Genomic DNA, 21,274 nt, shown 5'->3' on the forward strand with positions numbered 1-21,274 from the left:
CGGTGTATCCCCTCCTTCATCTTCTTCCCACAGGCAGGGCAGGACACAGTGGTGGTACTGAATTAAAAGCAGCAAGCCCGTGACTTGGCTGTGGGCTACAGAATTGCTGTGGTTTTAAGGTCTATGTTTAAAGATGTGGTCAAAAGGGCACCTTTGCTACCGGGGCAAGAAGATTCAGGACTCCCTGCATCTACGAGAGGCCAAGTCCTGCAGCATCACCTCTACACAACTGCCAGAAGCAGCGGCAGAGATGTCCAACCCGAAGAAAGGAAAGAAACAAGAAAACTATGGGTATCCCAAACCCCTTCAGGTGCCACGTGTCTTCTTGGCACCTTGAGTATAGCGAGATCTGGTTAAGTGGTGTCCCTTTCCATCCATACCTAGAAGCAACTACAGCAAAATCCACTCATGAGGATGCAGCTGGCCAGAGGTGGGGTTTTCCCTCAAATTCCTTTAGGCAGGTGTGGGAAGGTGACCTGGAGTGTTTTCCATGTAGGGGATTATCCACAGAGAAAGTGGAGAATTGAACCCTCTGAGCAAGATATTTTGTAATTATTTTAGCACTTGGAGCCTCTAGGGAGAGCCTCCGAAAGGTGTAGCTCGGTGTATCTGGCAGCATTTGAACTCCATGGGCAGGATACTATGGGCAGAGGCTGGCGTAGGAGTGGTGTAACCTGCGGATGGGTGGGACACTGACTTCATTGCAGAGGAGGGTGGAAGGACGGTTAACTGACACATCATTAGGAGAAGAGAAAACTCATTACAATTCTTTAAGAGGCCCAGGTAGAAAACCGAAGGGCTCACAGTTGCAGTGGCTGGTCTTAAAATAAAGTCATGAAGAAAATAAATGAAAATTCATTTTCCATTTGAGAAATAGGTGTAATTAATTAGAAGGTGTTTATGAGTTTTGCAACACGTGTTTTGTAGCTGCAGGAAAAGAAGCTGGTTAAGAGGTCTCCGAGTGAAATTAGGGAAGATTTTTCTGCCAGAAAGTTATTGCTGGGGACAGCGTGAATGCAATTACAGAGCCAGGCTTGCTCCGAGAGCGACATTTGTATTCTGGATAAAATGAAGCAGCTCTTCCCCACCGGCACCAAAACAAGGGAAGAAGGGAAAGGAAATCTTCAGAAATATCAAAGCGTGTGGATAAGATGACGCCAGATGTTTTGTTTTCACGAGGCAGCACTGTTTCCCTTGGATGTCAGGTCATTACCCTGAGAAAAAGAATTTGGTATAATATTTACTGACGTGCAATGAAATAAACCACAATAATAGAAACAAAATGGCTTTTTCCATACCAGGATGAGACATTTTGGTGCTGCGGAAATGACAGTGCTGTTGGTGAAAAACACCGACAAGTGACGCAGGAAGACTGGCAGGAGTCTCATTTGGGATTTTTTCCCCAAAATAGATTAATTATTTATTTTTAATACATTTCAGGGTGAAATGAATTCCTAATGAAAAAAAAAAAAAAAAAAACCAAACAAAAAAACCCACAAAACACCAACAAACCAAACCTCTCTGGAAACAGTGCGAGTGGCTGCAGTGAAACCCCAGCGGCCGAGTGGGGAGGATGACACTGTGTACGCAGACTGCTGCGAGAAGGTGAGGACACGGTGTGGGCTGGGACTGCCGGTGGCAGAGGAGCATGGGGAGGTGTCAGAAGCACTCAGGCAAGTACCTCTCTATTTCCCAAGAACGGGAATTGATCTCCTGGCCATAGATGAGGTTAGGGCTTTGTGTGCTGATGCTGTTTGGAAAAGTAAAGCTCTGGGAGCCACTTTGCCACAGCATCCTGTGGGGATCTTATTAATGCTTATAAATACTTAAAGGGAGGGTGTCAGGGGGATGGGAACAGTCTTTTTTCAGTGGCGCCCAGTGATAGGGCAAGAGGCAATGGGCACAAACTTGAACATAGGAAGTTCCATCTTAACATGAGGAGGAACTTCTTTACTTTGAGGGTGGCAGAGCACTGGAACAGGCTGCCCAGAGAGGTTGTGGAGTCTCTGACTCTGGAGACATTCAAAACCCACCTGGATGCCGTCCTGTGCAACCTGCTGTAGGTGACCCTGCTCTGGCAGGGGGGTTGGACTAGATGATCTCCAGAGGTCCCTTCCAGCTTTGACCATTCTGTGATTCTGTGATCCTACAGAGGCACAAAGGTGGGGAGGAGGCAGAGCCAACAGGGATAAGACTTCAGGAGGGTAGGTGTGGGGGGATACCAGTATCTTATGTTCTCCTTTTCTGGACTAAGGTTAGGGTTTGGAGATCTATTGATTCAGGACCCCACTATATAATTTAAATCTGCAGGGCCTGTAGGTTTGGGCAACAAGTTGGGAAGACCCCAGGGCACTTTGGTATTCCTTAAAGCCTACAGATGCTCCCAGTAAAATACAGGCAAAATTAGGATATCTAAACCCCAAACAGGCCAAAGTCTTGCCAAATGCTGCAGGACATTATGGGTTATGAAAACATGGGGATCTTTGGTGCTTGTGTTGTATTTCCTCTTGGTGCAGAGTTGTACCCTGGTACAATTAAGCAGCAGGTGACCCAAATTAAATAATCAGGACACAAGCCCAGTAACCTCAACCCATGCTTTGATTCAGCAAACAGCTTCAAGGTGGACTCCATCTTCAGCCCCTGGATAAGTTCCACTGATTTCTCTTCAAATTAGGATGGGCTTAAAGGCCGTGCTAATTAGTGTAGGTTCACAGGTGCTGTGCAAAATACAAACTGAAGTGAATGTGCTTCAGGGGAACCATGGCTCTGCTGGCTTCAGCTGTATGTAATCTGCACTACTCACCTGCATGAAGGGGCAAAACCCTGCCCCAAATCAGGGGAGGGGCTTTGCCCCATCCTTAAATGCCAACACTCTGTGCTCTTAAAGTTGGCGCTGGGGTTATACAGGTCCTATTTGTGCCTTTTCTTCTTTCTGCTGGACGACAGGAGGCGACTTCAGCCCAGCCAGACCCCTGTGAGTATGGCTTGGGGCGCCTGTAGCATTTGAATCCTGTTTTCCTGCCACCTCGCGGTATCTGCTGGCCTCCACGTCCGCTTCCCGGTACGGGCGGGGCTGCTGAGCCCTCAATTCGTGGGCAGTTTGAAAGCTGTCCTTCCTTATTAACCACAGAAACCGTGTAAGGGTGAAGGCTCGGCTCTGGGGCCTCAGCATCTCGGTGGAACGGAGGCTCTGGAGGCTGCCTTCCAGCTTTTGCCTCCCCCGCTCCGACCGGGCGGCGGGGGGAGCAGCCGGGGCCCCGCCGGCCGCGCTGCCCGGGGCGGGCTATACGGGGGGGCGGCGCCTGTCTTCCGCTTTGTCCCGGCGCCGCGCTGGAGCCGGCCCCGCCGCCCGGCCACGGCGCCGACAGCGCCCCGGAGCTGCGGACTGGGAGGCGCTGGGAGCACTGGTGCTGGGAGCAGCTCCGGGCGCGGGCTGTAGTCGGTAAGAGGAGGGGCGATGCGGCAGCGGGGGCAGCTCGCTGGGTGCGGAAGGCTTCTCTGAGCGTATGCAAAGCATCTGGAGGACTCTGCTCCCCCCCAAAAAAAGGGCTTTGGCAGTGCTGCGGTTCCCCGCCGGGAGTGTGCCGTGGCGAAGCCGGTGCCCGGCTCAGCGCCTCCCGGCGCGTCAGGCGGTGCGACAGCCCCTTACTGCCGGCGCTGCGTATTGGGGTGTCACTCGGGAAACGCGCTGCTGTCGCATCCCGCCGCCCGCCTCGCTCAAACCGGGCAGGGACGTCCTTATGGCAGGCTTGGGGGGGGTGGGAAAAGGGAGGGGAGGGCTCTGCCGTCAGGGCCACGGAGCCGCCGCTCCCTCCCGGGCGGTGCCCGCTCGGGCCCCGCCATGACCCGGATCGGGCCGGCAGCCGCCGGGGCTCGGCCGGGGACGGGGTGAAGCAGAGACTGTGGGGTTTATACCGGCCGTACGTGGGGGTGTCGAACCGCTGGGTGGGGGGGGGGGGGAACGCTGTGTGTGTGAGAGCGGCTTTGGGGGGGGACCACCGGGCCCCGCTCCGGGCGAGGGCTTTAGCGGCGTTCTGGGTTTAAAAAGAGACTTTGAAGGTTTCTGGGGCAGGCAGGAGGACATCCTTCGGGTGGTTCAGGAGGCGCAGGGTGGGGGTGCTGTGGTTGTATTGCTAACACCTTAAACAAAAACTTCACTTAAAAAGGCAAACTTTTCTCCTCTTTGTTTTTCTGATACTCAGGGCGGTGCCCCCAAATTCACAGATATTCTAACTGTAATGGTGATTTGGTTTTCAGAAGGTACCCAGGTGGGTGGGAAAGCAAAGGACTAAGGAGAAAAAAGGATTTAAAAACATTTACCTGTTGGGCACCACTGGTTTGCTTCTGTAACTAGCTTATACCTGCGGGAGGGATGCCTGGAGAGCAGGTTGGCACTCCTGGAGCCTCACACATTAGAGCCTCACGGGCAAAGTCCTCCCCAGGCCACTTCCAGCAACTGGGGACTTTAGCACCTGCAAGCACAGGCTAAGGAGGAGTTTGATCCCATGGTGACAATCCCTGGCTTGCTGCCTCCCCCTAGGTGCCAGGTCACCCAAGCATGGCCACCCAGATGTTTGAAGGGAGAGGGCATGCGGCCGTCTACCAGAAATACAGGTTTGCGCCAGGCAAAGAGCTGCAGCAAACCATCCTCGCCTACCTGCAGGAAAAGGTGAGTGGGGTATGACCAGGCTGTAGAGAAAAACCAAGATAGTAGTGTTTACCCTGCTGGGAGTGTTACCTTGGTGCCATGGGGAAGAATAAATCAGTAGGGCTCAGGGAAAGATGTGGGCACAGAAAAACTTGCATAGGTTGTGCCATACAGAGGCTGTGTGGATGCTGGGGGAAGGAATGGGGTAAAAGCACAGAAATTGGGTGGCTGCCCACTGAGATGCATCCACTCCTCCCTGCAGGGAGTAGACCCCGCTGAGCTGGTGGTGGATGTTGGCTGTGGGTCTGGACAAGGCACCCGCTTCCTTGCAGACCACTTCAAGAAGGTGGTGGGAACAGACATCAGCGAAGCGCAGATCCAGGAGGCCAGGGACGCCCCTTCCCTGCCCAGCGTCTCCTACCTGTGAGTGTCCAGGGAGCAAGCTCAGCCAAAGGAAAAATTCGGGTCCTCACATGGAGGTGGTGTTTTGTGAGTATGGTTGTATGGAGTAAGTATGAGTATGGAGTAAGTATGAGTATGGAGTAAGAGCCAGCTGGCACAAAAGAAAATCCCATTTGATGGTATGCCTGGTGTGTCTGGACATTATCTTAGACATTTAGTAGCTGTGGTCTTGCATCCTGAACAGTCATCATCGACTTTGAAAAATACCTACTGACTTCACATCCTACTCTCTAATTCCCATATTACACACTGTCTTTTTTTCCTTCTCCCCCCTCCAGTGTGTGCCCTGCGGAGGAGCTGCCATTCGAGGATGCCTCGGTGGACCTCCTGACTTCATTTACAGCTGCGCACTGGTTTGATATGGATAAGTTCATGAGGGAAGTAAACCGGGTGGTTAAGCCGGGTGGCTGTGTGGTCATCAGCACCTACACTGTGGACATGAGTCTGCGCTACGGAAATTGCTCTGAGAAGCTGACCAAAGTCTTCAGAGAGGTGAGGTGGTGAAACCTAAACCTAGGGGCTTCCCCCCCTGGTCCGGGCAGGGGGGACGTACTTGGATACAGAGAGGAAAGCAATGGGATTGGGCAGTACAACTAGAGGACTCCTATGAGAGGATGGGGCAGAGGGATGGTTAAGTACAGGGACAAGGTTGAGATGGGGTTTAGCGGCTCCCGTGCAGTGCTAGGGCTGGCTGAATGAGAAGAGGAGCAACGTTAGGATTAACAGGGCAGGCTCTGCTGTGGAGAGAAGAGCTGTGGAGCAGATGTGGGGGGCTGGAAGCGACTCTTCCTGTCACCCTGATCACAGTGAAAATAACAGGAAGTAGAAACTTTGGGAAGAGGCTTTCTTAGTGATGTTTCTTGACAAAGAGTGTTTTACCAACTTGCTAAAAGGAGAACTTCCACTATGAGTAACAGCAGTGTAGGGAAGAGGACAGGACCCTTATATCTATAATAAAATAGGATGCTTGAATTCTTGACACTGAGCAAGGTTTTTGGAGTATTTAAAAAAAAAAAAATAGTACGTGTATGAATGCATCAGATCTAGGGCCACGTAAACCTGAGTTTAGTGGAAATAGAAAGTTTCAAGTGCTTTTGTGTTTGTTAATCTGCTGTCTTTACAGGCCTGGGACCTGCTTTTAAAATACTCGCATAATAGAGTAAAACATGTCTTGGAAGACTACAAAGAGATCTTTGAGGCCTTGCCATTTCCAGACAAGAAGAGGTGAGCAGAAACCCCTTGGTGCAGCACCAGGAGCGGATAAAGGCGGTGTCTCCGCTGCTCTGCCACTGGCCCAGTGAGGACCCAAGGGGGCCGGGCTTGCCGGAGCATGTAGCCGCCAGGTTTCAGCAAATGCCTTTGCATGGTGGCAGAGCCGTGTGGCTGCACTTCCAGTCCTGTTGGATTTAATGTAGCTCTCCACTGGCCCAGCAAGCGTGGTCTAAAGGCTGCAAGGACCCTTCCTGCTTGAGGCAGGTTTGGGTTAGATTTTTATTTATTTTAGTTGGTGGTTTGTAATAGTTTGAAGCTTCTGGGCACATCACTTAGTGGATGAAGGGGAAGAATGGAGTGAGAGGGAGAACCTGCCCCAGACCTCCAGGGAGCTAGTGCCTGCCTTCCCACCAGGGCATGGGGCAGCGGCTGACTCCACAGGCAAAAGGGATGTGTTGGCAGTAGTGTTGCAGAGCTGTTGGTGTCCCAAATGCTGGAGGGGGGAGATGGACTTTGCAGGTATCAAAAGGGCTGTTCAAGTCACAGACTATGTTAATGGTCACTGTGACTATCTCTGCTTCTCTAGTAGTGCATCAATTAGAGCTCCTGACGCACCAAATGGTACAATCGGATGTTGTTTCCATCTGCTGGACATTTGGTGTCAGGTATCTTATTCTCTACCACCTCAGTCTGTTGTCCTTGTTCCACTACCTTTAAGATTTAACTTGCAATGCTCCTTTTTTCCCCATCTCCCTTCTAGAATCACTGATATCTTTGACAAAATTCCCATGACTGTTGCTGGTGTGGTTGGTTACTTGGAGTCTGTCTCTCCATATCAAGCTTTTATGAAGAATGACCCTGAAGCTGCAAAATCCCTCCTCCAAGACACTGAAAAGAGGTAAGAAAACCGCTTGGGAAAACAAGTAGGACATGGAAGAGACCCCTTTTACGCAGTAAATTGAAGAGGTCTCCACAACCTCACTCTTCAAGCTAGAAGTGAGCTGTGCAGTGATATGTTCCCACCAGGTGTGGATGGGGGGATACTTGTCAGAGAGGTTAAACAGCAGGTCCTCAGCTGCTCACAGCATGACTGACCTCAGCCTGTGTTAGTTGACTTAAACATTAAGTCCATGTAGCTGTATAGAGTTCTTGCACTGATGTATCCATGCAAGTCTCCTGTCAAAGGTCTCTTGAGTTTCTCTGCCTTGCTCTTGATTAGCAGAGCATAATATTGATATTAATAGTTGCATCTTAACCAAGCCATTTTGGACCACAACAAGGGCCAGCTGCAAAGCCATGAGGGGGAAACATCCCTGTGCCTGCCAAATTCTTCATTGACCAGAACAACTGTTGTGTGTGTGTTGGAAACATCTGCCATCAAGACCTTGGTGCTTTGGGTGGAAGAGACGTGTCTCTGGTTATGGATGTTGCCCCACACTGGTGGGAGCTGGCTGGGCAGAGCAAGACCTTTCCTCTGCTTTTTGTTCCAGGATGCTGGAGACGATGGGAGTTTCTTCTCGTGAAACCCCAGTGGAGTTCTGGGTGAGGCATGTCTGTGTAATGGGGTGCAAGGGACGGTGAGAGGAAAAGCCTTCTCCTGATCTGGTGCTGGAAGGGAAGGAAAAAGTGGGTTGTCTCCTAATACCCCACTTGTAACCATTTTTATTCCTTGAGAAGATTGATGCTGATTTTGGTGATTAAAATTTTGATCTTCTGTGGAAAGCGGACATGGGTTTATGGCTGCTCTTGGGTTCCTGTCTGCATTGGTCCCCCAATCTGCTCAGTGCTGTGCCCTCAGCACTGGAAGGGTCCAGTTTCACACGGATGGTGGTTGGATTGCATGTGAGGATGAGAATCGCAGTAACAGCTGAGAAACTTTGCATTTCTTACACAATAATAAAAGCTGATAAAAAGTTGCTTGTGGTTCCTCTTTTAAGACAGGCTGCAGGGCACCTGCTCTTCATGGATGTTGCTCGCCTGGGTTCCACGTGGCCTTATGTTTCATGGGGTGGATTTTGCCCCTTTCCCTGGGCAGGGAAAGGTGGGAGCTGTGTGCTGTCTGTGAAGGCCAAGAGGGAAAGGGGCTGTTCGTGCCCACCATCTGACCCCACCCCAGGTGCTTTGCTGGCTGGCATAGGTGCACTGGCAATTTATCTACCCCAGGTTTGCCCAGGCTTGTGGCAACGCTGCTGCTTTGGCCTTCCCAAGGTTACTTGCCCCCAGCCCAGCTCAGGAGCCTTTCTGGGATCGGTGCAGCAGCAGGGCAGGTTTGTGCTCCCCTTGGTCCCAGCCTGCTATTGCTCACCTGTCCTACAGAGGCAACATTAATGGCTGTGTCTTGGGCTAGGGCAGATGGAGGCAAAGGGATTTGAAGTCAGGTGTAAGCCAGCAAAGGTGCCTGACTTTTTTTAAGTCCAGGTGTAGCCTCTGCAGGAACCTTTCCCTTTCCTGTAATTCTCTGCCCTGGCAAGAAGGCTGTGTCCTCACTCTGTTACACCTTGGTGTATTATTAAAGAAGACTGAAGCAATGCCTATGCAACCCACCATAGAGAGAGCACCTGGAAGGAGGCTTATAGGAGCTGGAGGTGCTTCAGCTGGGGTTCTTGGGTATGGTCCTGCCATGGGTGCAGAGACAGCATCCTTGACCTAGCAGAGGTGCTTGGTCCCGGGCATTGGGGTCACTGAGCGCTGGCTCAGCTTGCCCAGGGTGGGGAGCAAAGCCTTTGACCCTGCTTGGTGGGTCCCAGGAGGGTGGTGGGATTGCAGAAGGACAGCTATGAGGAGGAAAGCTCAGCGCTGATGCTAGGCTGGTCTCTGTATCCATGGCCATGTGATGGAGAAGACCTCATCAAGTGGTGATGCTGGATCAAGCCCTGCTGGAGGTCACTGGTGAAGAAGGTGCACTGGGTGCAGGTTGTGGTTGGGTGAGCAGCACCCATGAAAACCTCCCTTGCTGGGTGAGGACAGGGCTGGTGGCTTGTCATCTCCTGAAGGAGCACTAGAGGTCTCTCCCTGCCTGGGACTGCATCAGGTGACACAGCTGGGTGCAACTGAGAGGTGGGTGGCCTGTACAGCTGCCTCGGCTGGGGAAGCTCCAGCTCAACTGGCAGGGCTTGTCCCATCGAGGTGCATCCCCACAGCTATGCCCTGGGCAGGGAGATGTCTCCAGGGAGGGGACACCCCATGTACCAGCACAAAGGCTCTGGGGAAAAAGTGCTTGTCTGTTTTATTTCCTTACTTCAAAATTAAAAGTTTATTTAAATCTGCTTAGTAATTAACTTTGCAATTAGTGGCCCTTCCATCCCCGGTGTCAGCAGGATGCTCAGTGTATCCCCTGGGATGATGCAGTGGGTGACCAGCTGTGATGTAACACCGGGGATTGCATCACCGACATGTTTGGGCGCAGTGCTGGCAGCACGAGGCATGCAGAGTGGCACAAACCAGCTCGGCACCGCAGCGGCGGCTGCTGCAGCTTGCGCGTGCCGAGAGGCGGTGGAGAGTTCTGGGGCTGGCAGCACTTCGGTGACATGGACACACCAAGATGGTGGGGAGGGGTCTGGTGACACTGCCAAGTGAAGACCACTTGGTATCCCCTGCCCCAGCGCCACTGGGCGATGGGCAGGGCTCCCGCACATAACCCAGGACTTTTTAAAGCCATTTTTTGAGGGGCAATTTTTTGGTTCTTTCTATCTTCTTTTCCAAGACCAGCTACTTTAGCAGGAGCCAGTTCCTCCCAGAGGAGCCCACCAGCTCCAAAAGGGGTCGGGAAGGTGTAATCTGGGCTCGTCCTTACCCACTCCCGTGGCATGGCTTGTGGCCAAGGCTCCTCCATGCTTGTGCCACGTGGTGGCTGATGAGTCATGAGGTGATTGCCTCACCTGGTATTGGTGACAACCCTGCCCTGCCATTTTCGCTTTCCTTCTCACACCCAGGGCTTCCCACACACCTGGGATTTTTTGCTCCAAGCGAGTTCAAGTTGCTCCAACTCGCTGAGCCATGTGAATCCGAGGAGGGGGCTCTGTCGTCGTCAGCTGCGCCACATTCCCAGATCAGGGCTGGGACCCGCCGGGGCTGGAGCGATGACTGCAGTGGGTCGCCAGTGCTCTGCAGACTCTGCTGGGCACAGCTCAGCATCCCCAGCCAGTGCCGACTTTAGGGGACCCTCCGCTGTTGTGGCAGGAGCTGGCACTAGTGTGGTTTGGAAGAGCCATGCCGAGTGCAGCCAGGTTTTGCTGGCCAGCTGCGGACCAGGGTATGGTGGTGCGTGGCACTGCCGTGTGAGAGACTTGCCAGCATGCCGATGCCCAGGATGACAAGACCACATCCCGTCAGGAAAAAGCCCTTGCTGCTGCTCAGCCAGAGGCCAACGGGCTTGGCTATGGCTGGTGGCAAGTGAGGCCCCCAGGAGCAAGGCGCCCAGGAGATTTTCAAGCCTTCATCACTGCCGTCCTAAGTGTGTGGCCCTGGCTCCCCGACTCAGCTTTCACTTTTCCTTTGGTACCTTGGGATCTCCTTTCGCCTGTGCGAAGAGATGAGGCTTTGCTTTACTTCTCCAACAAGAAATGACACCCTGGAGATAAAAGCCATAGCGACAGGGAAGAGGAGCCAAAGGAGGTGGGCCCTGCAGGGATGTGATGCTGCTCCGGGACCTGACGGGTGACCTGAGAGTGTTCCCAGCGCTGTCCTTGGCTGGGGCCAGCCTCACGCAGGGCAATCTTCCAGCCCCGCTCTGGGAGCACAGGCTGTGGATGGGGCCATTCCGGCACAGCAGGCACTGGACATCGCCGTCTTGGTGCTGGACGCCACTGTCTGGGTGCTGGGGACCCTACTCCAGCACTGCTGGCAGCCACTGGAGATCCCAAAATGGGTGCCAAAAGACCTGGCTCGTACCTTGGTCTGGAGGAGGAAACATCCCATGGTGCCTGTTCCGTGAAGTGGCTGGGCTCTACCCCAAGGCGGCACCAGGACCGCTGCTCCCCCTCCCTCACCAGGGGCCACATTTATTTCCACATCTGTTGGGATTTTCTGGGAAGGTGCCATCTATTACAGCTGAGCTGTGCCTCGCTTGGGCAACATATGTGAAGTTATTTATGCTGGCTTGGGCTTTTATTTCATAGTGGTATTGATTATGAACCTGTTGCATTGAATAAAAATTATTCTTCTATATCTGTGCATTTCTTTAATGGGAGACAAAGGAAAGACAGCACCGTTGTCCTGTTCACTGAGAGCACAGATGAAGGACCTGACCCCTGGTCAGGGCTTAGGCTTTTAATTACCAACCACGCACAACCTGCTGCAGCAGGGGAGGCTGGCACAGGAGCCCTGGGTGGCAGCCCAGTCCAGCAGCAACGCCCGTGACTTGCTGTGAAGGAAAACCCTGTGCCCATCATGCTATCAGGCTTTAGTACTGTATTTTGCTGTCCTGACTTTTCTCCAAGCTGTATCTCCATCTGGTTCATCAAAGCTGAGAAAGCCACTGCCCAAGCCACACTGCTCCCTGCCCGCTGTCTCCACTCCTCTTCACGTCCACCGTGGTTTTCCAGGAAAGACTTGAGCTCTCTGAGATGCTGCTGGGGCAGGGGAAGGGCTCAAGGAGGGTTGGACAGATCCTGCAGGTCAACAACCAGTCCTGCTTAACCTCTTCATTGATGATCTGGATGATGAGGCAGAGTGTACCCACAGCATACCAGGTTCACAGATGACTCCAGACTGGGAGGAGAGGGTGACACACCAGAGGGTCGTGCTGCCATCTAGAGGGACCTCAACAGGCTGGAGAAATGGGCTGATGTGAACCTCATGAAGTTCAACAAGGAGAAGGGCAAAATCCTGCACCGGGGGAGGAACAACCCCAGGCATCAGGACATGCTTGGGGCTGCCCAGATAGAAAGCAGCTCAGTAGAAAGGCCCTGCTGGTCCTGGTGGACCAAGTTGAACATGAGCCAGAAATGTGCCCTTGTGCCAAAGGAGGTGAATGGTATCTGGGGCTGCGTTAGGAGGAGAGTTTCCAGCAGGCCGAGGGAGGTGATCCTTCCCCTCTAACTCAGCACTGGTGAGGCCACCCCTGGAGTGCTGGGTTCAGTTCTGGGCTCCCCAGTGTGAGAGACATGGAAATATTGATGAGTCCAACAAAGGGCTATGAAGATGATGAAAGGACTGGAGCATCTCTCCTATGAAGAAAGGCTGAGAGAGCTGTGGCTGTTCAGCCTGGAGAAGAGGATGGCTCAGGGACTTTTGGTGATGCCTGCTGACAGGAGAGCAGATAAGGGCACAACCCGAAACACGTCAAAGTCCATCTGTCCGCAAGAAAACACTTTTTTACTGTGAGGATGGTCAAACACTGGAACAGGTTGACCAGAAAGGCTGTGGAGTTTCCATCCTTGGAGACAGTGAAAACTGGACAACGTCCTGGGCAACCTGCTCCAGCTGACCCTGGTTGAGCAGGGATTGGACTGGACAACATCCAGAGGTCCCAGCCCACCTCCACCACTCAGCACAGCATGTCCATGCTGGTCTGCCTACTCATAGGTGTATCTTTCCACAACCTTGTGCAAGAACTTTTCTCGTTTGCTTGGACTTCTTGAAGTCAGCAGTTTATTTCCAAATATGAACATTAAAAATTGGGTCCTTCTGGAGCAGTGTTCTTCTATGGCCACCGCATGAGGCACTGTAAAGTGCATTTATGCCTGTTGCTGCCTTACTGTGTATTTCCCTTTGAGATACAGGTATTGCCCTAATTTTCTATATTTAATGCTTGATGAATGCATGAAACTCAAAGCACAGTGATGATGGGTTCACGGCGCAGGAGGTTACCTTGGGGGAAGGATGGGTTTTGCTGAATGGGGCATCACTCCAGCTGTCAGGGGAGAGATGTCAGTACATGATATTTGTGTTTCCAGGCCAAACAGGGAGGAAACCCCAGCCAGCTCCAGCAGCAACCTCCCTGCACAACCCTACATCCCACCTGGAAGATGCTAGGTGGAAGTGCTTCTGCTTTCACCCTTTTTCCTGCTTTTGTAGTGAGTCCGGTCCCTGAGGATAATACATACCTGAAGATCATGCCTGCAGCCTGCACTGAGCAGTCAGTGCCCGTGCCTGGCTGCTGCTTTCCCCGCCCTCCCTGCCGTGGCTGTTGCGCTGCGCTTTCCGTGGGGAAACTGCGGCGCTGAAACCCTCCCAGCCACCCCGAGCCAGCTGTCCCCGTGGGGCTGCGCGTCTCCGTGGGGGTCTCCTGCAGCTTTCGGCGTGGTGCCGGGCTGGGTGGGTGGTGCCCAGGTTTCCCCGCGCTTGCTGGCATCTCTGCGCCGCTCGATATGGTAGCAGTGTCCCCCGGCTGCTCCCTCGGAGGGGCGCACGCTGAAGGCAGCCCGAGCATCCCCCTGCATCCCCGGGGCGCTGGGTGTGCTTGCCCCATGGAGGTGGGCGGCAGGGCAAGTGGCGGGGCTAGTGGTGGGGCTGGTGGCGGGGCCAGTAGCAGGAGACGGTGTTTGCCCACACCTGCCACACCTGCGGCAGCGGGATTCCCTCTGATGTTGCTTTCACTTTCCTCTTTCCAGAGCTGCCAGACTACGGATTTTCCTGTCAACCTGAAAGCGCAATCGTGCCGGGCAGGCAAAATAAAAGCCAGGGAGATGGGGCAGCAAGGCAGCCACAGCAAGGGAGCCAAAGCTGTTCTCTGGGACTGGTCACCAGCCCAGCAGCTCTACAGCCGAACGAGCCATCCACGACAACGGTCAGGCATCTCTACATCGAGGATTTAGCAGATCCATCCCGGAGCACTCCAGTTCATCCTCTCTCGTTTCTTGGACTTGCAGCTGCCTCACCCCATCATAGCCTGCTCACCACCGAGCTCTCATTGGCAAAATGCTGCACCTCAGCTTCTTCCCACTGCTTGTGCTGCTGCTGGTGGCCACCCTTGGGGCTGCCTTCCCCCAGGATGCCCTGAAGAAGAGCTGCAGCCTGTTCAAGTACCAGTTCCTTGTGCCCCACGAGCTGAAGGCCATGCAGAAGATGAAGGAGCAATTTGTGAGTATTGCTGGCAATGAGGGACTGTGGGCTGGCAGGGGGCAAGGCAGAGGGGATGCCAAATTCAAGACCGTGATTGACGAGGTGGAAGTTTTCCCAGGCAGTTTGGGGGATGAGGAGGATGTTTTCCAAGGGAGTTGGGGGACAAGAAGGATGCTGGGCCAAATTTCATCCTGGTTTCAAACCTCTCAAGGCTGACCGGGGTTGCCCAACATCACCAAAAGTCAAGACGACAGTTTTTCATTCTCCCTCTTGGTTTATGCCTGCAGGAGGACATCATGCTGCTGTCAGACCGCAAATGCAACACCAGGGTCTTCCATCGGAAATGGAGCCCAGCAGAGCTGTCGGTAAGAGCAAGACAATGCTGTAAAAAGGGGGTACACCCACCCCTCCAGCTGGGACCCCCCATCAGCTGGTTCCACCTCCATCCACACCACCGGGCAGGTCTTCAAGACCCCCATCCTCCAGCCTGTGGCCAGCCCTGGCGCTTTGGGTCCCTAACCAGTATGCTCCCACTCACAGGTGCCCGACCGAGTGATGCTGGTGGAAGCCGAGCTGGATCTCACCACCGCCATGCTGGCACTCCCTGCCAACCCCAGCTTCACCGAGATGCGCCAGCAGCCCCTGGCCTTCCTCACCCAAGCCCAGGAGGACCTGCGAGGCTGCGTGAGTGGCAAACCCCCAGAACCCCCTGGCCCTGTGCTGGCTCACCGGCCCCGGTGCTGGTGTCAGTGCTGCTGGGCACTGCCAATCCTTACACAGCCGCTTTCCTTTCAGATGGCCATGGAGGCTCCTTCACATCAGCCCTCCAGGAAACTGAGGCACTGGCTGCAGAAGCTGCAGACGGCCAAGAAAACAGTAAGTCAGGGCAGCATGGTGAGGGGGTTTCGGGGTGTTAGAGACGGCATGGCTGCACAGGGCCTGCGGCACCTCGTCTCCAGTGCTAACCTGCCCCTTCTCCCCACCACAGGAGACCGCTGGCTGCCTGGAAGCCTCTGCCATCCTCCACCTCTTCCAAGTGCTGAATGACCTGCGGTGCGCAGCCCTCCGGGACCAATGCACTTAGCCCCTGCTGGCAGCGTGGCCGGCATGGCACGGCACTCACCGGCCCCTAAGGGTGCCCCAAGGACTGGGAAAAATGATATTTATTGCATCGCTGGATTGTATTTCCTATTAAGCATTTTTTTATTTATGTGAACTCAGGGAGCAATTTTTTTCGCAGTTTTTAAAATTATTGGGGTTTATTGTGTATTTATAAATGGCTCAGGAGGATGTAAAGAAATGCTGTTGAGTAGGGATGAATGTATTTATTGGATAGCTTTGTTTTGCTGGTTTTCAAAACATTGACTATTTTTAAGGAAATATATATTTTATTTACCTGCTATTTATTACAGAATATATAATGTATATTTGCCTGCATAAATTATTTTTTTATGTGCTATTTAATATGAAAAATAAAATAGATACCATAAACAGACAAGATGCTGTCATCTGTTTTTACTACATTTTGTTATAATGTCATCCCTTCAGAAAAGCGAGTTATGGTGGGGGGGTGAAGGAAGACATTGAGGTGAATTTTGAGCATTAGAAAATTAGCAAACCTTTGGCACTCGTGTTCATCCCCAGCTGTCTGGGGGTGTACCCTGACCGACTCCCTGGGGTTTACTCTCAGGGACAGATGGATGCTGTTGCAGCCGGGGGTGTCCCTGCCCGCTCAGGGACAGGAGCCTGCAGGCGACCTGTTTCCAGGATGGAAGCCTGCGTTGGTTGGTGCACACCAGGGCATGAAGCCTGGAGGATCCCACAGCCTAACGTGATGCTCACATCCTGGTACAGGCTGGGCAAGCCTCCAGGCTTCATGCCCTGGTGTGCACCAACCAGGACAAGTGAGGAGACGGGGAGGGCAGACACCCAGTGGGGAGAGGAAGAAAAGGACCCATGAGCAGATGCAACCCTCATTTAATCTCTATTTCCTCAGGTCAGGGAGATGGTTCTTTGGAGACAGGTTGCCAGGGGAGGGCTGCCAGCAATGGTGGCTGCGTGTACATGTGATGGCCACACCTGGGGTGAGCAATTACCCAAACCTGGTGTCCTGGTTTGAGGTAAAACAGAACCAATTTTGTTCAGTAACTTCGCTTCTAAACAGAAGAAGGCTGCCCTAGAAGGGGCCTCTCCAGCATCTGCTCTAGAAGGACTCTCGCCTTTGTCTGTTTTCAAAGGTCTCTTTCCCTTATCTGGTCTTGAAGGACCCTCCCCTGGATCTTCTTCAGAAGTCTCCCCCAAGCTATCTGACTTGAGGTGGTCTTTGTCGTAAGGGGTAGGGGAAGGAGTTGACCTCTTCTTCTTCCTCCTGGTTACCGGGGCAGCTTGTACCGATTTTGATGGAGTTTGAGTAGTTTTGGTACTGGTTGTAGTGGCTGCAGTAGCTTGTGCTGGGACAGGCGGCGGCGTGGCTTGTGCCGCTGCAGGAGGGGGCACGGCTTGTGCCAGGACGGGCGGCGGAGGGGCAGGTGTTGTTGCGGTGGGGGGGGTGTCTAAGAACGACATGATGCAAGCTGTCTGTTCTAATCTCTGAGCAAGTTGGAATTCAAACTATTTGGACAATTTATCACAGCTCTGGTGGAGCACTGTTCGAGCCCCACGTTGGGCGCCAATTAATCTGTCGTGGTTTAGGCCAAATCCACCACTGGGGACCCGAGGGACCCCAGACGGGACCGATAGATGCTCCCCTCTACCCCTCTACAAAGAGAGAGGCAGAGGAGGAAAAAGAGACTTACGAGTTTAGAAGAAACTAAACTACTTTAATGAAACATTAATAATAAAATAAAAAGAAATAATGAAAAATATATACAAAACCGTATCAAGCTCCCGAGATGACAATCACGTCACCGGCTGGCACTGGGGCAGTCCCAGGCTGGACTCAGTGACGGACGGGAACTGGATTCCGGATCTGGAGTCAGGATTGGGATCACAGGCAGACAGAGTCCTCCTCAGACGTCGGCCATTGAAGGAAGAGCCCGTGACCCTTTGATCCCTCAGCTTTTATACTGAGCATGAGGCAGATGGGATGGAATACCCTGTTGGTCAGTTTTGGGTCACCTGTCCTGTCCGCTCCTCCCTGCAGGTGGGACCCCACTATGCTTTTCCGCTTCCGACCCTCCAACGTGGCAAATAACAAAGTTGGTTGGCCTTGGCTGTTATGACAATAAGTATAAGCAGGAGCCTCTCTGCATACCATGCAAGGGCATCAGCTATAAACAATTGGTCTTATCACTCAGAGAGAGTGAACATTGTCTGCACAATATGCAGTTAATTTCAGTAGTTAGAAGAGGCCCAGCTAAGAAGCGAAGTTACTGAACAAAATTGGTTCTGTTTCTTCTAAACTCGTAAGTCTCTTTTTCCTCCTCTGCCTCTCTCTTTGTAGAGGGGTAGAGGGGAGTATCTGTCGGTCCCGTCTGGGGTCCCTCGGGTCCCCAGTGGTGGGTTTGGCCTAAACCACGACACCTGGGGACCACCCAAGGCCTGGGGACCCAAAAGGTGCAGGTTTTGGTGGCAGGAAGGAGAGGAGCTTAGGGTAGCCATCAGGTGGCTGAGGCTGGGGTAATTCTATGGTTGCTGCTTTTAGGTTGCAGGGTTGGGGACTGAGCTGCCAGTGGCCAAGCTGCAGCACAGCCACAGTGTCCCACAAAGAGACAGCTGGGGACGTGAGCCATAAATGCTTGTCACAAAGCGTGTCCCAGGTACCTCCCACTCATCCTGCTCAGGCTTTGCAAGGACACTGTCAAAATGACACCTTGCTGCTGATAGGGAGGCAAAAAAGCTTTATTTTCTGTTCCGTTTCCAAATAATGCTTTATACTAAGGTAGCTGGGCACTAAAGTGGGGAAATGCTGTTGTCCTTGTCTTTTGCAGCTGGATGTAACCTGCTTATGCAGGAGTGATGGGCTCTGGCCGCTTGAGACACCCCCAAGCACACGCCTTGAAGCAGACGCCTGCACGCTTGGGCCTTACAACTTCAAGTGGGGAGGAAAGCGTGCCCTGAGGGGCAAGGGAAGCCTGTCCCACTGCGGGCACACCAACGCACGCCACCCTCAGACCAGAAACACTGGGGCAAGAGGTGTTTCCACACTATGTGGAGAGGCTTCGTTGGGAGAAGCCAGAGAGCCCCGGCGGTGTGTCCGGTATTGCACATCGGCTCCTGTTTTTTTGTTAAAACAAGGCACAGCTCATCTCTCTCTCAAAAAAAAAGGCTGCAGCAATACTTTGCCTGTCTAGCTGTACGTTCCCAGGAAAAGGCAGATGCCATCAGGGCCTGCTTCGGAGGGGTCCACCTCAGTGTCCCCTCCTCCCAGCCCCGCTCGCTGTTTAACCCCTCGGTTTTGAGGTCTTGCAAGAAATCCCTCTCTAAGGGGCCTAAATATAGCCAACATTTATGTGGGGAGGTTGCTTTTAAAACGTTTCTGGCCAAAAGTGCTACGCTGCAATATCCAAATGAGATACAGATCTGGAGAGGAAAACCTAATGAGGGCAAAAGGTGTTTATTCATCCCCCAAAATAGAGGTAGCAGCTGTTGTGAAATGGCATGTGATGGCATGGCACCTGGGAGAAGGTGCAGGGCTGCCCGTGCGTCTGTCTCCAGGGAAGGAAATCCTCTCTATTCCCCGAGCAGCAGCAGGGCCGCAGCATGGCTCTCCTGAGCAGAAGGCGAGGGCAGAAATCACTCCTGCGGAACAGCAGTCCCTCTTCATCTCTCCACTGTGTTCACGAGGCATCATGTCCGTTGCGCTGCTCCTTGCTTCGCATGTCCTGCAAGGGCAGGAAATAAAAGATGTGCTGATACCTGCTCTGCTCCCCCTGCACAGCTGCCTTTGGCAGGTTAACATCCCAGTATCTCCCACGCAAAGCATAGTTCTCTGCAAATTAAGGCTGGGGAGACTACTTTTGTTCTGTTGCCAGATGGCCTAGGTTTCAGCAACGGGGCGGCCAGGCTCCTCGGGGTGTTGGGAGCGGGGCTGATGGGGTTGGGGATGGAGCTGCAAATGCCACAGCTGGTCAGCACCAGCCTAATGCCCCTGCCAGCTTTTTGTAGCTCAGCACGAGCCCCTCTGTTTCTTCTGGAGGGTGCTCACAGGTGGGCAAAAAGTGCTTTAGCTTCCCCGCAGTTCAGACGAGGGGTCCTGGGAGGGCGACACTGGGGAGTCACAGCCTTTCTGAACATCACCGAGCAGCCGGCTTGTTAACGCAGAGGGATGTTAATGGCAGTTTCCGATCCTCCCCAGGGACATGGACATACATGCTCTTCCTTGCGATGGTTTCAGTTCAGGCACAGAAACAGCAGAAGGAATGGCAGAAAGCCTTGTTTTTGCCGTGTCTCTGTATGGCCCCGGTGTTTGGGAGACACCTACTGTAGTTCCCATGCACACTCCGATCTCTAGCCCCAAGGGCAAAATTTACTGGAAAGAAACCCGAAGGGGTGGGTAGACAGGTGCATGTTTAAACTGCAGTGGAGGGGAGCTTTTGGTGTGAAGCTCTGCTGGAAAATGATTGGGAAAGCATTGAGGTAGACCAAATGGTTGGAAAGGAGGATGAGGGCAAGGATGCGACCCCTGGAAATGTCACCCCAGGCCAGCTGCTTGTTTGTGATTTGTAGCATTGTGGGGAAAATATGGGTGTTGTGGAAGGGACTGAACTGTTGGAGGGTGAAACATAAAGGCAATCATGAGAAAACAGCTCTGTGGTTGCAGAGCACAAAACACCCTGTGGCAGCGGTGATTGTGGCTCCCCTCTAGTGATTGATGCACAGAAGGTGTCAAAATCTTGTTTGCATTAAACTCTGCCCTTGTTGCCTCCAGCCTGGGCACCTACGCTGGCTTAGGCAACCTCCTGGAATCCCACAGGATGTAAGTGGAATACGATAAGGTCCTTTAGGATTTAGCATGTGTCTGGCTAAGGTAAGGCAGTAACAAACTACCTGATTTCTGCCCCTTTCTGACGCGTGTTTTGTACCACTTTCAACATCATCTAAAAATCCGGGTCCTGCGATGGGCGACATGGCTAAGATGTACTGGTGAGACCCTGTTTCATTTTCTCCCTCCAAGAACTGTTTATGCAGTGGAGTTTTATTTTGGCAGGGTCATTTTTATTTCATGTATATACACAGCTTTGTGCTTTTATTGAATAAGGAGAATAAAGGTCTACCAAATTACAGAAAAAGCAGTGGAGTTTGGGAGTTTTTCAGTTCAGCCTTCTTTACACTGATCCCAAGTGGCAAAAACTCTGCAGCTTCACAGGCAGTGTTGCCTAACACGCTGGAGGTGACATTCCTGCTGGCAAATCAAGAAAACTGACAGCTGAATTTTATTGATGGATCATGTTATACGCTCCTGGGTCATAATTTTCTGCTCCAAACCCTCTGAATCCAGGTTGATAATATGTAAGGAATGAGTGTGTTCTCACCTGTTAGTAAGAGCATTTTTCGGGCATGCTTGGCACTCTGAGGAATAGGAAAATGAGTTGCTGTTGGTGTTATGGGAACGTACTATTTGCTAATACGCTAAGTACTGGTGCTCTTGATGTTGTAATTTCTCCCCCCGTTTGGTGCTGTTCATAATTCAAAATAATAATTCCTGTCTCTCAGCAATCATACTGGGAATCATTTTGTGATGTTCCCGTGTTGCCATCCAGGAAGAGAATGTTCAGTGAGATCCTCCTGCTTTTGATTTGCTCTGACAAAAAAAGGTTATTTGAAAAATAACCTTCACTTTGAACTGCAAATGACTTCAGCTGCACATGTATGAGTGGCTGATGGGTTACTCATTTTAATGCAAAAACCAGGACTTTGGACTAGAGGAACAGGCCAAAAGATAGCTGTTGAAGGCTCTTGGGATGCCACACTGCTGCTTGAATTAGTAATGATTTTCTTGCTCCGCAC

General features: G+C 52.5%; 2 protein-coding genes across 3 annotated transcripts; both read left to right on the forward strand.

The window, feature by feature from the left end:
- The first annotated feature begins 3,331 nt into the window (after window positions 1-3,331).
- On the forward strand, window positions 3,332-8,232 carry LOC309671887 (putative methyltransferase). 2 transcript variants are annotated; one of them, XM_082483209.1, is made up of 7 exons: window positions 3,332-3,442; window positions 4,541-4,669; window positions 4,911-5,071; window positions 5,389-5,602; window positions 6,234-6,334; window positions 7,083-7,220; window positions 7,813-8,232. In XM_082483209.1, exons 2-7 carry the CDS (start codon window positions 4,559-4,561, stop codon window positions 7,901-7,903), a joined length of 816 nt encoding a protein of 271 aa, XP_082339335.1. In that variant the 5' UTR covers window positions 3,332-3,442; window positions 4,541-4,558; the 3' UTR covers window positions 7,904-8,232. The 2 variants fall into 2 exon arrangements, with proteins under 2 accessions (XP_082339335.1, XP_082339336.1); XM_082483210.1 differs by lacking the exon at window positions 3,332-3,442 and having other exon boundaries at window positions 4,399-4,669.
- Window positions 8,233-14,182: 5,950 nt separating this feature from the next.
- On the forward strand, window positions 14,183-15,410 carry LOC309672477 (interferon lambda-3-like; the record flags this gene model as incomplete). Its single annotated transcript, XM_082484006.1, has 5 exons — window positions 14,183-14,344; window positions 14,614-14,691; window positions 14,867-15,010; window positions 15,122-15,202; window positions 15,315-15,410. 5 exons carry the CDS (start codon window positions 14,183-14,185, stop codon window positions 15,408-15,410), a joined length of 561 nt encoding a protein of 186 aa, XP_082340132.1.
- Between the last annotated feature and the right edge of the window lie 5,864 nt (window positions 15,411-21,274).

The sequence above is a fragment of the Vanellus vanellus genome (genome assembly GCF_965231255.1).
Source record: "Vanellus vanellus genome assembly, chromosome: 5".
Taxonomy (NCBI): domain Eukaryota; kingdom Metazoa; phylum Chordata; class Aves; order Charadriiformes; family Charadriidae; genus Vanellus; species Vanellus vanellus.